Consider the following 16,813-nt stretch of genomic DNA (forward strand, 5'->3'; position numbering starts at 1 on the left):
GGCTTATGACACTGAATATGCTGTGAGCAACTTCTTGCAGGCAGAGCCCTTGAACTGCTTTTGGAAGTGAACTGCTGAGGCCCATGCAGCAAGCTCTGGCATAGTGCCTTTGAGGGAACTCCATTTTTGTTGCTTTCCAGAATAGCTGGAAGCAGCAGCTCTGTGCAAGTGTGAGTGATGCCTGACTTATCAGTCAAAAGTTAGCTTCTGAATGTGCTTTCTTGCAGTTCAAACACAGAGTGAAAATGGCTGTAGCTAGTGTGTCTTGGGTGACGCTACCTTAAACATGCCTGAAGTTCTTCCCTCAGTCCTTAGTTGAAGAGCACTAACTTGACCCTGAGTTGTTGATCCCGTATTACTAAAATTCATTCTTGTAGGCTACACCTTGCCCATTACCTTTTATGAAAGAGGGGGGAAAGTGTCAAATCGAATGCTGAATAAAATTCAATAGTAGCAGCTCCTTTACATAGCATCTACCATGAATGTGACCTGACTTCTGTCAGGAGACTTATAATAGGTATTCGGTATTGGAACCTCACTGCTGATGTCTCCCTCTTCTGTTTCGGCCTTTCATTCATCCTTAGTTTTGCTTATGCTAGAAAATTGGCTGTAGTACCTGTTTGTCTGTCTTGCCTCTGAATCCATGCAAGTCTCTAGCATAGATAGCTTTGACAGGCTAGTGACGTGTAAGTGTTCATTCTTCTACCATGACTGCTGTTACTGTTAAATCTCTCCTCGTGGTATATAATGTTAAATCAATACAAAATGAATGCCTTCTGTTACTATTCTAGACCTTCATGTTTAGAAATTCAATCTAAGAGAAGATATGACTCCTACACTTTGTGTTGAAGAGTTGCTTCAACAGTGTCACCCTCAGGAAGCTAAGTTCCGTCAGTGATTAGAATAGAGATAGGGTACCAGCCATGTAGTGGTCTTGAGGAAACAAACAGTATTCTAGGCTCTGATGTAAATGTGTATATTACCAAAATTACCTCATAGTGTAACTTCAGTCAATTGAACTGTGAAAACAAGCTTGCTGCTGGTGTTAATATAGATGTTGTGCTTGAGTTTGTTTCTTTTCCCACTGATCTTCTGGATCAGTCCAAGTAAACCATTGCAAGAACCTAGAATTCTTCCAGATGTTCCATAATAGCCATCACATAACTTACAAAAAATCGGGAATCTTCAACAGGTGCTAAATTGCAGTCGAAGAGCTTTAGAACGCTTGCATTGTTTTTTCACAGTGTTTACAGGCTGGAGGTGCTGCAGTTCAGCTTTCCCCATGCTCAGCTATGTGTTTTTCTGATCTGTCTTTTGTGCCAGCGAGCTTGTTTAGGTAGCTAATCTGTCTGAAAACCAGTATAACTTGGTTTTTTCTAGAGCAGCTTCTGAACTGCCTTGCTGCCTAGTTGTTGCAAACAAGTGCTATCGGAAGGAAGGTATGGGAATATCAGCCTGTGCGAGGTTCAGTTTTTATCAGCATTGCAGACACACATGGTTGGGCTCGAGTATCGTGTGTTTTGTCAGCTCTTTATGTGGGCAATAATATAGATGCTTCATTTTCTTTTCAGTACACTGCAAGGTTTAAAATCTGAAGACCTTGTTTTTTTCTAGACTATTTCTGCTGCTAAGTTTGTCGAGGTTTTCTTGTGCTGTTCCATATAGATTTAAATAAATTTCTTTATGGCAGTGCCTCCTCGGAAGTCTTCTTGCAGGATTCCAAAAAGGCTTTTTGCTGACAAAATGCTGAAATGATGACTTAAAACATGTGAAATACACATATGGATTCTCGCTTCAGAGGCTGCCACCTCGTTCATGACTATGCCCAGAAGCTGGCACTAAGGCCCCATGGAGCTTTGGGGAGACTGCCAAAAGGCTGTAAACTTGTCCATTTTTTCTAGTGGTTTAGTGGCCTCTTATTGGAGAGATCTCAGTGCTTGCAATGATGTCTTAAGAGCACAGAGCTGTGGGCCTGTGGGGACCACCGTTCTTTATAGCAACATGATGTAATTTATAGGATGATAGGGCCTCAGTTACTTGGTGAAGAGTTCACTGGTTGACTCTTCCAGGTTCAGTGCCTGAATATTGTAACAGCTTGATGTACTGGTCCCAAGAGGCTGGGAAAATGTAGGTCTTTTGCCTGAGGAGGTTTGCTGCTGCTGAGAGAGAGAAATTAAGATGGTTTTCTACCCTTTGTTTTTTTTAGTAGATGTGTAGTCACCTTTGGTAAATTTGTTTCGTGGGTGTGAGAGAGACGAGCACCTTTTATGGTGCACACTAGAAAGCTTTGGAACTAAGGGTTCTTACCAAACCTTGAATGTGGTTTAATGGCTTGGTAAAGTCATGGGAAGCTATGAATCCAAATTCCCAGTTAAACAGGTTTAGGTCAAAGGATTATTTTCAGGAGAAAGGAAAGGACTTAATTATGAAAGTGTTTCTGACTTGTTCTGAGGTTGATCTTCAGGTGGCCTGTTTGATTGTCTGATGAGACCAGTCATTTCTAAGATAGATTTGAATATTTGAGTTAAGTTTCCTCTTTCTTTAGGCAACTACTTAGAATTTATAGTTATTATTTAATATTTGAAATATTCTACCTTAATAAAATACTGGTGTTACTTTGTGCAGAGCTTGACAGATGTTTTATGTTTAAACTATAATAAAAACACCAAAGTCAAGACATGGAATGACACTTATTACAGTAATGCTGATCTAACCTAAAAAGCTTCCTTACTCTCCAGTTCTTAAAACAGCTGGCATCATGTATCCCATTCTATGTCCCTATGTATCCCATCTATTTCTGGGTCATAGGGTGTTTCTGCTGATCTAGTTTGGATGTTGTAATTGGAAGCAGCTGTTGGGAGGATTTGGTTCTGCTTGCCTGGAGTTGCCTGCCTCCATTTCCAGGAACATTTTTGTTGCAGGAATATTTGAGTCACTCCTGAGGTGTCTTCCAGATATTTTGCATCTAGTATGCTAGTCTGCGCTGATCATTTTCAAACAGTACGTTCTCAAAGCATAATTTTCCTGTGTTAACCAATCTGAAACTATTAGCCTCCATAAACAATGAAGTAACTGGATAAAATCATGGTATTTTAGTAACAGATAAGATTATATTGCTTGATGGTTCCTGTGGACATGAAAAATGTTGACACTTTAAAAATTCTTGGTCCTGTGCTTTTTTCAGAAAGGTCATGCAAGGCAACAGAGTTGGAAATCGCTTTGTGGGAATTAAAAACTTTGGCGAATATTCAATCTCACTTTAGAAGATGGGGTTACTGACATAATTACTATAAATTTTCACTTAAGATAAATAGTTGTAGCTAATGTTTCTGGAGCTGATTATACTAAGTGTAAAATACAGAGTAGTGCAGGTATTAGTTTCTCTAATTAAAAAAAAGATTGAGTTATTTGTTTAGATAAACGTGAGTCTCCATTACTAAATTTTCTTTAATTGTTTAGTAAGTGACTGATACAATATTTTGCCTTTTTGCAAGTATTCTGGTCAAAGCATACTAACTGTACTTCTTAATATTGTGCAAGTAGCTCACATATTTCAGTTAAGTTATTCCTGTTCTTTCAAATGTATCAAATTCTAACTCAGTTAAAAAACAGAGTAAAAGCAGGTGCTGTGATGTATGAGCTAGCAGTTGTAATTGATGCTTATTATATAAAACAGTCTTCAGGGAAGAAAGTTACTCATCATAAAAGTGAGTGGGTAATGAGGTTAATATGACAGTCTTGCAAGTCTTTATGTAATCTTCTCTTAAAGGAAAGGAAACAAAAGAACTGGAATTCAGTTTTGATGTCATAGTTTTATGAAGATTGTAAAAATAACAATATGAGAAATTGTTTTGTAATTGAAGAAAGGCAACACTATCTCTGCTTATTAACTAGAATCTGTTATACTAATTGTACCAACTATCTTTAAACACAAAGCTATGTTTAACTAGTCCCCTTCAAACAAATGCCTGCAGCAAATCAAAGTTCTCCTGTTAAGGACAACTGCATTTTCACAAAGCCTGCATTCAGCTTTGTGTATAGCACTGCAGAGGATGCCAGCTGAATTTGTGCCTGTAATGATGTGTCTTCAGTGTAATGCTTCTCCTTCCCTCGTCTGCTCCCATTGACATTGCATTTACGAGACTCCCGGGGATCAAAATGGACAGGGTAGCATCTTGACCTCATTTTAGTCACATTCTCAAAGAAAACGAGTCTGGTCACGTGTTTTGCTCTTCCTTAATTTTTGGCCTGTTGGCCATTTTGGGGTATGTTTTGACAGAGGTTTGGGTGTCTTGGATATTATTGTTCCCATAAGTTTCCTGAATATGTGCTGCTGGCTAGAGAGGGAGAAATCTCTACCAGTGCTCCACATGAAGGAGAGGAAGCAATCCGAGCTGGACGTCTGTTGCTACTCCGACCACTTTTTTGCTCCCTTTTAGTGTATGAATTGTTGAGGAGAGGGATGTAGAGGACAAATGGCACAGATAGGTAAGGACACATGCTTTGATTAATTGTTTTGGAGTAAGTTATTCTGTAAGAAAAAGCCATCTGAGAAATAGGACAACTTAAGAGGAGTCTTCTGAATTTGATCATATGAGCAAGATGAGTGAGGGGATATAAACCATAAGGTGGTTTTCAACCATAAGCATATTTTTAGGTCTCAGTTTATTGGGCTGAAGGAGGAGATGGCAGGAGAAAATAAAGTTAATGTAGAGAGATCAAGGATTCCTGGTTGGTTTGTTTTGTTTTTTCTTCCTCCCTGCCGTGTATTTTCAAGTATATTTTTCCTGAAAATATTGTCCATGGAGAGGAAAACCCTTTTTTGTGCTGGCACCTGATCATCTTTCTTACCCTGGCAGATCTGGATAACCACTCTCTGCTCCACAGCTTTACAGAAAAGTTAACGTGATGCTTATTGTGTCCAAGTCCTGTTACAGGAACACTTTCCAGCTCGCTCCTCTGCTGGGTGGAGCTGAATGTTGTGTTTAAATCCACTGGGGACTAGAGATAATGTTGTATTTCTTGCACAGAGGACCTACTATGTAAGATGTGAAACTCTGGAGAAGTTAGTATTGATACATGTAGAAGCCAGTCACTCAAGCAACTGTTTTACAACTCCAGGTGCAAGTTCCTGTTGCTACACGATCCTAATCACCTAGGATCTTAAAAGTTATTTAACTGCCCACTCTTCTTTCCCTTGACCAGATATCTAGGCTATTGGACAAAATGCCATTGCTGATACTGACAAGAATTATGATTCCTGCTCCTGTAGTTCTTCTGACTTAATCTAGTTGCTCCCTAACCTGGCTCTACAAAAATAATCCTGTCTCCAACTGGAAGCCTGCCATTAAATGGAGCACAGAATTGTAGGGGTCATTATCTGCAAGCGGGCAATGAGTATCTGTAGGAGCTTTGAGAACTGCTTACTTTGGTGGAGCCGCCACTGAGATTCATTTGTTTGTGCCCTTATCTACTCAAGCATGTTGGAAAAGGGCAGTTTCCTAGGAGTTTATCTGCAGCAGAGGTGAAGAGTGATCCATAGCATGGTGGTTAGACAATGCTGTCAGCCTTCTGAGTGAAGGTATGGCAGTACGTTGTTGAGCCAGTTAAGCTTTCACTTCTCTTCCAACCTGTTGGACTACACGAAGAACTGTTTAAAAATAAATTTTCGTATATGTCATCAGCTGTATTGCTGCAATGGGGATTACCAGTGGGTGTGGTAAAAAGCCGACCTGTATAAATGGATAATACAGCTATTGACAACACCCTGCTTGGCTCTGTGTGAACCTATCTCTGCTGTAGGATGACGAAGGATCCTACTGAAGGACAAGCCTGTATTTGTCTTCTGACCCCAAAACAACTTTGCACTGTGAAGATTTAAAAATAATAATCACAGTACACATATGAAAGTATGCTTTTTTTTGAGCTTCATACAACAGGATTCTTGCTGCAGTCTGTCATTTTTATCATGGTTATAAATTAGGACAATTCAGAAACTAGATAGGACCCAGATTAATACTACTTATGAAAATAAGTCAGGCTACATAAATTAAGGGTAGAAAAACTTATTCTGCATGAAACTTCATATCAGGTGCTTTACTGGTAAAATTAGAATCTATGTTCCTTTGTTTCTGAAACCAGTCTGAAATAGGTGGAGTTAAATGGCAGTAGCTTAGAACTTATCACTTTCAAGGTCTTCCTCGTCTCTGGCAAAATACTTGCTCCGAAGCAGCCTCTCTGTATTGAGTGCCATTTGCACAGTATCAGACCGTACTTGCTTTGTTTGTAACTTGTTTCTTTTCACATTGTCTGCCTTTCAGCAGGCCTGAATTTTGCCAGAACTGTATCTTTATTGCATTGCGAAAAATTTGAGAGCAAACTGACCTCCCTGAGCTTCTTCCCACTACAAAATGTGGCAGAGTATTTATGATAAGTTTGTCTTTAAGATTTGAGGTCTATGGTAGTATGAAGTCTTATCTTCATGATCTTACTAGAAGTGTTGTTCACTGACAGTTACGGATGATTCAGTATACTGCTTTGACTGGTTGGGTCAGGGTTTTTTAATTCCAAGATTCTTTCTTTAACTTAGTCTCTTTGAAAAGATGTTATCAAGGCTTCTAAAAATGATTGGCTGCCCTAAAATCCTTCTGGTTAAAGAATTTTCAGTAAAAAGAAGCATTGTCACTGACCTGATTATTTGTAAGGATCTTATTGGTTGGACATAGTTGTTTTGACTTTTCAAGTATGTGTCAGCTGTTGCACAAAGTACAAAAAGTGGCAACTTCTCTTTGTCACAGTGAGACACTACTTCTTAAATTGCAACTTTTAGTAAAATATAATTGTCACATTTCTCAATCCACTTAAAGACTGCAGGTTAACTTATAACTCATATTACAGTGAAACATTACTATTGTGTATTTGAAATTTTTCACAGATCGTAGTATTGATTTTGCACAAACTTACCTGTCAGCAGTCCTGAATTAATTTGGACTTCTTCCAGTATTGAACTGCTTGTAGAAGAACAGTCTGTTTTGGTGCTTAGTAAGGTTTAGTATAGGCTATAATCAGGTGTACTAGCGCTTCAGTTTATGTGCTCCTGAGAGTATGTATTTTAATCTAAACTTGGCAAACTGAGCTGTTCTCAGTTGATGACTGGAATTCAGAGGAATCTTATTACTTGTCTGAAATACATAATAAAACAAGTAAGCACGACTTTCAGTATTTGTGTTTCTTTTTAAGAGAAAAGTGCAAAGGCAAACCAATGTGGAGTAGTTCAAAGTGCAGTGAAGTAGGTTGAAAATGTACACATGACTTGGAGCTATTTTCATGTTCTCATACTCCCTCTTGAGTAAAGAGAAAGCAGTGGTTCTTTTTAAGCAATGATGGCCAAAACTGAAATGGTTTGGGGTTTTTTTGTTCTCATCCATCTCTGTTTTAAAAGAACTTGTAACATAATGTTAATTATATTTCTCTACTACTTCTCTATAATTACTTATGCTCATTTCACTTAGACAACCTTTCTGTGAAAAACAACTGAAGTGACTTAATTTTCAATTGCATATTCAGAATTCTTCGACAACAGAATGGGTGCTGTTACTGACATGATATGGAGAGTTTTTCATATAGGTTGTGGGCTAAACTTGGTAGGCAGCTAAGCACCACAGAGCTGCTTGCTTGCTTCCCCCTTGCCAACGGGACGGGTGAGATATTCGGAAAGGAAGGAGTCCCCAGACAGTCCCCTGAGCAAGGACAGCCCCAGCAAACTTCTCTGCGGGCTGTTATTGCTGAGCTGTGGGCTGGAGTATCCTGCTGGTCAGCTGTCCCCAGCGCTGGCCCGCCCCCAGTGTACTCACTGGCAGGGCAGCGTGAGAACCAGAAGCAGCCTTGACACTGTGTTAGCACTGTTCAGCAAAACATCTAAAACATCTGGCTGTTATCATCACTGTTTTCATCATGAATCCAAAACACGGCATTACACGAGCTACTTCGAAGAAATTAACTCTGTCCCAGCCAAAACCAGTATGCCTTTTTATTGCTATAGGTTTTAAGAAAATTGCTATGCTTCATATTCTGATTAAGCTGTACACAAGGTTGATTCATTATGCAGGAGGATGTAATTTTACTATGAGATTGTCAAATGATCGTGATGGGTAAAGGTAGTGATGTAATGGTGTCTTTTTCCTACACTGTATTATCTGATAGTTCTGTATATAAATAAACTGCACTGCCATGTGAATGTGCTCCTTTTGAGTTTTCTAATTAACAAAATCTGCAATAGATGTTACTTGTGTTTACATCTCCTGTAATACATAGTTGTGTTTTTTGGACATCAGAGCTTGTTTTGACCTTAAATCTCTGGAGGAGGGTACATTTTGTCACTGTGCAGTGACTTTTTCATGTCTTAAGAACTATGCAAGCAGACAAAATCTTGCTATCTTCATATAACCCAAATACCCTCTTGAGATAGGCAGGGAATGAAATTAAGCTGTGGGAAGATAGTAGTTGGAGATGGGCTAAAACTCTAACACGAATTTTTTAAAAAAGCTTTGAGATTGTTGCTTTTTGTACATGTGCACATTATACTCTATGTGAATTAACTATCATGGAGCCCTTTGGAATTAGTGAGGTCCAGAGATTTGTGTTCAAGACTGAGAGACTGAGGCAACTTTTTCCAAATATGTGGAATAACTGCATTTGTAGCCTAGGAAGGCAGGTTGAATCTTTCTACTGTGCATAAACTAGATTATTCTTTGGGTTCCTGATTGACTTACTGGCTATTTTTAGGTTTTAAGTGACACGCTTGCTTTTCTCTGAAAAAATACGCTAGCTAATCCTTGCTGCTGTGTCTTGGTGCTTGCCATTTAAGCTGGAAATTCCCTCAAATGTCTGTTTAATTTCCCCTGCAGCTGTTATATCTCATGTTTTCCTGTATGGTGTTGACTCACTGTAGCTTCCTTTTTCGATTCTTGCTTAGTAAACTAACAAGAATTATTGATGAATACTGTGTCTCTAAAAGAAAACACTACATGCCAAAGTGTAAATCTTTTCCCCTAATTGATCTTGTATGCTGTAAACCCACTTGTGCCCTTTTTAAGTGGTGAATGCTTTCTTTGCTCATGCTACAAAAAAAGATAAGAGTACAATTTGTGGGATTCCCAGTGAAAAAGCAGGTAGCTTTCACTGAAGACAGCAGAACTGAAATTAAGTCCCTAAACATGCAGGGTTTTAAAACAAATTCAGTTTAAACAGTGCATGTGGGAGGAAGAAAGGAAAACTAATGAACCAATGTTTTTCTTCTAGATTTTTTTCATTTTATACCTGTGAATTTTCTGCAATCCAAAGATGGCAGCAAATAAGCCTAAAGGACAGAATTCATTGGCTTTACACAAAGTCATCATGGTCGGGAGCGGTGGTGTAGGAAAATCTGCTTTAACACTACAGTTTATGTACGATGAGGTAAGAATCTGAACCAGAAATTGTCTCAGGAGATGTCTGCTACATAGTGTTGTTAAGCATTTGTTGATACAGTTATTTTCTGAAAGGGTCTAAATGTATATATGATGTGGTACGAAAATCGGGGATTAAATTGAACAGCGTTATTTTTTGAGGTTAGTGATTTGCCCTCTAGAGATACCTATGAAGGTATAATTGGGCATTTTTCAGACTTCTAAGCAATTTAGATGCTCTGTCATGTTTTAAGTACATTTTGTCATTGTTCGCTAGAACTTATTTAGGTTTATTAGCTCAAAGCTTCTTCACTTAGGTGAGTCGCATGATGCCTGAAATGATAACCAATTTTTTCCATGTTTTTTTGGTGCTGCTGTTGAAGAGAGGAAAGAAGATCTTTCTTGTTTCCCAACTTTTTGCCAGTGAAAGTCATTCTTTTTGATTAAAAGGCGGAAGTTATGGCTTCAGTGTCCTTTAAAAATTGATACTAAACATGTTCAAAGTCAGGACTGCCTGATAGCATGATGGAACCAAGCCAGATGTGCTTGACCAGCAGCAGAGGCTTAGGGTAGTGCACAGATGTTGATATTTTGCCATTACCTTTAAAATTTCCTTGTAATGGCTGAAGAAAGCACAAACCTATGAACTGTTTGATCTGATAGAGAGCCTGCTTTAACTATGAATCATTACATATGTTTACTTATTAGTTACTGTAACCATATAAGGTGTTTGTTATATCCTTATATGCAAATAGAAGTATTTGCCTTGTACAGCCATGATTTTATACCATGAAGGTTTCTTTTTTTTCCTAGTTTGTTGAAGATTATGAGCCCACCAAAGCAGACAGCTACAGGAAAAAGGTGGTTCTGGATGGGGAAGAAGTCCAAATTGATATATTGGACACAGCAGGGCAGGAGGACTATGCTGCAATTAGAGACAACTACTTCCGAAGTGGAGAAGGCTTTCTTTGCGTCTTCTCTATTACAGAGCTGGAATCCTTTGCAGCAACTGCGGACTTCAGGTAAATTATAAGGCAAGATAATTATTCTAATTACAATGAGATAATGACAAGTGATTTGTTTTGTTTTGTAATATCCTTATGATAGTCCAGGTTAGGTGACAGCTCTTACTGTAGCCAGATAATGTTTTGAACATTTGCCTAGCCATGCCTTTGCTAATCTGTACCACTTCAGATATCTTTGCTGCTGTGTTTCTCAATACCAAAAAGGCTATTGCCATTGAGCAGATACATAGCAATGTTCAGAAGGCTTCTGCCCTTTGTAAATCAGTGTTACTTGGCACTTGTGCTAAGAAGCAGTATTTGTGAGAAGGCCTACTGCTATCCACAGTAATGGGTCTGAGAAAAATTGCGTATGGATTGTATGGTTGCGTATAATGTATGTACAATACTGCATACTCTCCAGAGTTGTCTTTTTTAGTTCTTGCTTAATATAGAGTATTATGTTGTGTTCTTCTTAACCTGTGAAGCACCACCTGGAGCTGAAGGGCAGCTGTAGCATGTACAGCTGTTCTATGCTAGAATACTTAATAGTTATAAAGATGATGTCACCAGATTAGAGTTGAAAGCCGTGCAGAAGAGCTGTGTCTGGTGATGTCTGTCTGCAAAGTCTTAGATGATGTGAAGTATGTGCATTGTATTCTGAGAGAGTGAAATGCATAGTATCAACAACACAAATATTTCTACCTCTTAAAAATTATTTTCTGAGCAACAGAAATGAGAAATATCTTTGCATATTCTGTAGTAGCTATGCATTTTGTGTGAAGGCCTGCTGTAAGTCTGTTGCTTCAGTTTTTCTTGGATGGAATTTTCTCTGTAAAAGATACTGATATAAATTTTCGAATTTACAAGACCAAAGTTTGGCATAGAGTTCTGCATATCATTCACCCGTCCCATCCAAGTCAGTATTTTACTTAAAGGGATCACTGTGGTAAAAAACTAAATTTGAGACTGGATCTTTCTAGTGTGATAAAGATTTAACAGAGTAGGGTTTTTTAAGATACTTCTCAGGCATGCAGCATATTATAATCTGTATAATGGTAAGAAACTATTAAACAGGCAGCAGTGTATTACAGGTGTTTGGTTTTGGTTGAGAGATAAAGCTTATTTAAATCACTCATCACTGTATTTAGGAAAAAAAAAAGGACAAAAGAGACCAGAAAGGTGTTTTGTTTTTGTTTTTTTACGAGTTCAAAGTGTAGCAAAATAGGAGAGGAAATAACCTTTAAGATAAAAGGAAACAAGTGTTAAAATAAGTTATCTGCATCCCACTGAAATAAGGCTTCTTATAGATGCTGTCACAATTCTATTAGCACTAAGTATCAGAAGATGTTTAGTATCTCTGAGGGAGGAGGAAGAGGTATGGAGAGGGGAGAAAGTGAGCTTTTCCTCTTCTGATGTCCTTTTCTATTTATTTCTGTCTCTGTATGTATATATTTTGAGAGGGAGGGAGGGGCAAGCCTTGATTGGTTTGCAGGCTTATGCTAGGTATTGTCAGTCCTGGAGGACTGTTAAGTATAGGTGGGCTCCTCTAGAGTGCAACATGACCTATTCAAATCTGTTTAAAATGCTGTTAATGCTTCAAAATACATGATCTTCTATGGTTCTAGAGGAAGTCCTGATTTTCCAGCAAAGGTGAGTATTGACAATACAGATGCTGAAACAGCAAAATGGAAGAAAAGAATCTCTTCAGTGAAGATACTAAAACTCTCCGGAATCCTAATCTGAAAGTGTCATTCAAATTGTCTTTGAAAATGTAGAAACCTGAATGCTAAAATGTAACTTAGAAAAATTACATTCTTTCTGCTCTGCGTACAAGTAACCTGTATTTCTTGAAGGTACAGTTAAAATACCTTTGGCATTGTTGAGCAGCCTGAGGTAGTACTACTTCAGAGGCAGGTATGAAAGAAAGTGACAAGAAGAATTTGGGTGGTTGATTGTTTCAGTGGAATTTTGCTCTGCTGGAACTGCAGAACTCCCAACAGAGGAGAGCTGTTTGTTGCTATTCAGTGTTTTTGATGTGGTTCATGCTGTGCTCTGAAATCCCATTGCTCCATATATATATATATATATATATTTTTTTTTTTTTCAATAGAAAGCAGACCTGCAGTGGCTAAACTTTTAAATATTTGAAAGGCAGCTTGATAAAGTGTGGTCTTGCTTTGAGTACAATTAGTCTGGCTCTAATGATTTTTTTTTTTTAATTCTAAATTTCAAGATGGCTTATCATTAATAAGATATTTCTCGTTTGGGAGATACCAGTCTTGAGAGAGGGCTCAAAGGAGAACAATCATCTGGATTGCTGCTAGATTAACTCTTTACATGGTGAAATAGTTTGGCATCACCTGAACAATTAGTGTTGAAAGCTCCTAGTTTTTAGCAGAAGTCTTATTTGCAGAGATGAATGTGGTGACACACTGAGTTTTCTTCTAGCCACCCTTCCTAATCCACTGACTATTTGAACTACTCTTGGGTAGCTGCAGACCCTGTTAAAATATTTCCACTGATATCTGTGAGGGAGAGGAGGAATGTTGTTTGAATTACACCTCAGAGATGCATGTGGTCTTACAACTTGCCTCAAATACATATTTGCTGGTTTTTAAAAAAAAATTGGGGCTATCTGCAGTTTCTTAGCCCTGTGAGTAGACTTCCTCCACAAGACTGCATGCTTTTCTGAGCTTGTTATAACAGCAAGAGGATCCTGCTGGACACCAAATCAAGGCCCTTTAGAATATCAATTAAATTAACTCTTTTCAGCTTCTCTCCATTCAGCTGTAAATCTGGCAACAGGTTTCACCTCAGCCAGCAAAAGGAATTTATTTCTCTGTGCTTTTTTTTCAGTCTTTCAGAAATTGCTCCACTATAAAGGGCTACATTTCACTACTGACTTTATACTGCTTTCTAAGACAAAACAGAGAATATCCCTCTCCTGGAAAACAAATAGAAGAAAAACCCAAACCCAACACATTCTTTGGAGTACTTTTAATGCATTTTCAATTAGAAGAAAACTTTCATTATATTTTTCAGTGTTGAAGACTTATGTACCAAACCATTTGTTGTACTAAGTTTTATTTACAACTTTAAAACCTTCATCCTAGCAGTTCAAACAGCAGGAGGGTCCGCCATTAAAAATCTGATGCATGTACTATTTGTATCTGTATGCTGGCGCTTAACTGAATCTCTGCAGAGACTGAATATAATTGACTTGCGGAAGATTCCTGAACGGAAGAGATTTTCTCTTGCTATGCTGTAGACCATTTTATTAGCTTTAAAAATGTCACAGGCATTTTATCAGGAAAAAATCAAGAGCAAAACTGAAATTTGAACAGCTTAAAGATTGCAATCACAAACAGTAATATAAAAACAATGGTAAATGCTTTCATCAAGTAACACCTGTAGTAAAACGAATGACTTATTAATATAAATTCTCACCTAAAATAATCCTGTTGTACTCTTAGTTTCCTACTGATGTACCTCCTTCTTTCCTGGAGGACTAGTTGTCTGTCTTTGCTTCGTATCAGGTTTAAGATTTTAATCTTATGTAAACTTCATAAAAGGAATAAGTGGGTTTTCACTGTAAGGTGGAAGAGTATTTAATCCAAGTTCTTATTTTTGTGTTCTAATAATAGTACTCCTTGCAAAGTTTAATTTTATTTTCCTTTCTCCCTTTTTTTTTTTTCTCCAGGGAACAGATCTTAAGAGTGAAAGAAGATGAGAATGTTCCTTTTTTGCTAGTTGGTAACAAATCAGATTTGGAAGATAAAAGGCAAGTTTCAGTAGAGGAAGCAAAAAACAGAGCAGATCAGTGGAATGTTAACTATGTGGAAACTTCTGCAAAAACACGAGCTAATGTTGACAAGGTAATAACTGGCATCTTTATACAAAGAATCTCCCCATCATTTTTTTTACTTTGTACCTCTTTTCTATAGGTCACACTCTATATGTTCATTATTTTAGCAGGTTTTTTGTGAAATTTGATTCAAATACTCTTGTCTCAGCTTGTGATGAGTGCGTGACTCAGTGACTTCATGTAGAACAGTGAAAAGGTTAGGTGTAACAAGTTTATCCCGTCCTAAACTGCAAGGAGTCATTATACAAGACCTTACTTCATTAAAAATTTCTTGAGGTAGCGATTTTGGCCTAGACTTCTCACTGTATTTTCTATAACTAGAAGCCAATCTGCTTCTGAACAGTGAGGAATGCTGTCTGATCCTCAGCCAGAATGAAACAGCTTATGAAAGTAGGTAAGGGAGGGATTGGAGCCCTCTCTACCCTCATCTAACGACACGCCTGGTGGTACGTTGCTTCAATGAAGAATGGTTGAACCCTGTTCTACTTTGAACAGCCTAGAAGTGCCTCGTGAGTTTTCAGGGATAAAACCTGGTTCAGAAAGTCATGAGATAAAAGACAGAATCTTTGTCTCCAATAAGATAAATGATAGATTAGTTGTGATTATTTAATCTATAATCTAAAAGACAGGATTTCTTGCAATACAGAAGTCAGAATAACAGCCTCGTAGAGCACAAGAGTAACAGATGTGTGGCAAAAGAAATAAGTAGTTTAGTTCAATGTGCCAGCCTTTCCTTTCAGAGCTATTGGCAGACTTGATCACACATTGAAAAACTCTGTAACGTAAAAATCCTTACATATGAGCTGTCAGTTGCAGCATGGCAGCTGTAATGCAAGTTCTGTTTTGCAGTAAGTTAAACTTGACTGTTGTCTTCCTGAAGAAATTGATGATTCAACTAAGACCTTTATGCTGTTCTATAGAGAAAATTAAGCCAATTAAATGCAGCAGAACTCAGTCTCGTTGAATATAGCTTGTGGGGTTTTGTTTTTTTGTTTGGGGTTTTTGGTGGTGTTGCTATAAAGACTATTAATAGTACATCTTTTAGTTTTGGTGCATGATTGCAGTTAGCATCCATCTATTACAGTCATGTAGAAATTCCCATCTCTTCAAAATCTACTCCACCATCCTTTAGCAGCTGGAAAAAAAGTGTATGTACATATATTTTTAATAGCTCTCTAGTCAATAGCTTTTGGACATGCAGTAGGCTACTACGGAGCTGAGTCATTTTTGGAGCTGGTGGCATTATGGATCCAAATTGGCATGTTTCATATAGAATTAAGGTTTGACAGGCCACAAATGAGGCTTTGTTGGCACTAGTAAATACCAGTTATTCTTTCTTACTTGGAGCATCTGAAGTTACAGGGCTTGTTATGTGAACGTAAGCAGCTATTCTATAAGGAATCTGGCTTCTCTGAATTCCAGAATAGTGGGTTGCTCAGTTGGGGAAAGCTTCCACTCACTTTGGTAAAGATGAGCCACCAAGCATCTCAGAACGTTAAGTACGCCAGGCAGCTAAGTACTGTAGTACAGGATCAGTGCTTAAGCAAGTTGACAGTTGCATCATATCTTTTGCACAGATTTAAGTACCGGCGAGTAACTTAATTCCCATTTAGAAATCTGAAGGCAATCTTAGTTCTCAATGGCAATGCTTAGTTACATCGATGATTGATTTTTTTTTTTAATTATTTTTTTTTTTCGCCCTCATATCCTGTGTAATGGAGGTTGATGTTTTGGCTGCAGTCAATATGAGATTAGTGTCATTGCAAATAAAAACCTACTGAGCTCCACAGAGGAGCTTCCCAGCCCCTGCACTGTCCATGTTTCACGTAAGTGGATCAAGTCCCCTGACACAGATCTAGATAACATCTGAGAGAAAAAAAGTCTTAGAATTGCTCAACTGATTTCCTACAATAAAATAATACAAATGAAATTATTATTTGCTGTAGCCTCCTGTGAGTCAAGATCTGCTTTTCAAATGAGTAAAGCAGCCTTGAGCAGTCCAATCATAAAGCCTTAACTGATAGTGGGATCTCTATTAAGCCATTGGTGTATCTCCAACTTCTAAATTTTTGTTTCCAAGTAAACCACTTGATGAACATGAAGTTCATATGTACTTTGGGATTTTGATATTGCAGTTGAGATTACATGATATAAAAAGTTGTTTATATAGTTGTATGATTGATAAATTTGGTTTAATGGAGATACTGACCTAACAATTTTTTTCCTCTGGTCACTTTGTGTTTAGACTTGTATAGTGGACATACCGGCCATGGAATGTTCAGTGTATGCTGCTGCTCCATTAATATGCTTCTAGAATTGGATATCGTACTTTTTCAGCAATTACAGTTCAGCACTGAAAATACTTGAAATGTAAACTGATTTCCTTGAGGGTCCTTAATAGGATATAGATAATACATTTTAAAAAATCCTGGAAAGTGATGATATTCTCATTTCAGTCCTCGTGTGGAAAATTCTGACAGGGTTCATAAGCAAATATC

At 37.9% G+C, this 16,813-nt stretch overlaps 1 protein-coding gene across 6 annotated transcripts in view; it reads left to right on the forward strand.

Moving 5' to 3' along the window:
- Positions 1 to 16,813, forward strand: part of RALA (RAS like proto-oncogene A) — a 183,272-nt gene that overhangs the window by 10,275 nt on the left and 156,184 nt on the right. For all 6 annotated transcript variants that reach the window (XM_065628618.1, XM_065628623.1, XM_065628621.1 and 3 more), the window contains exons 2-4: positions 9,301 to 9,456; positions 10,260 to 10,468; positions 14,151 to 14,325. In XM_065628618.1, coding sequence (XP_065484690.1) covers positions 9,343 to 9,456; positions 10,260 to 10,468; positions 14,151 to 14,325 — 498 coding nt within the window. In that variant the 5' untranslated portion in view covers positions 9,301 to 9,342. The remainder of the gene's footprint in view (positions 1 to 9,300; positions 9,457 to 10,259; positions 10,469 to 14,150; positions 14,326 to 16,813) is intronic.

Source organism: Caloenas nicobarica, chromosome 2 (assembly GCF_036013445.1).
Source record: "Caloenas nicobarica isolate bCalNic1 chromosome 2, bCalNic1.hap1, whole genome shotgun sequence".
NCBI classification, from domain to species: Eukaryota; Metazoa; Chordata; class Aves; order Columbiformes; family Columbidae; genus Caloenas; species Caloenas nicobarica.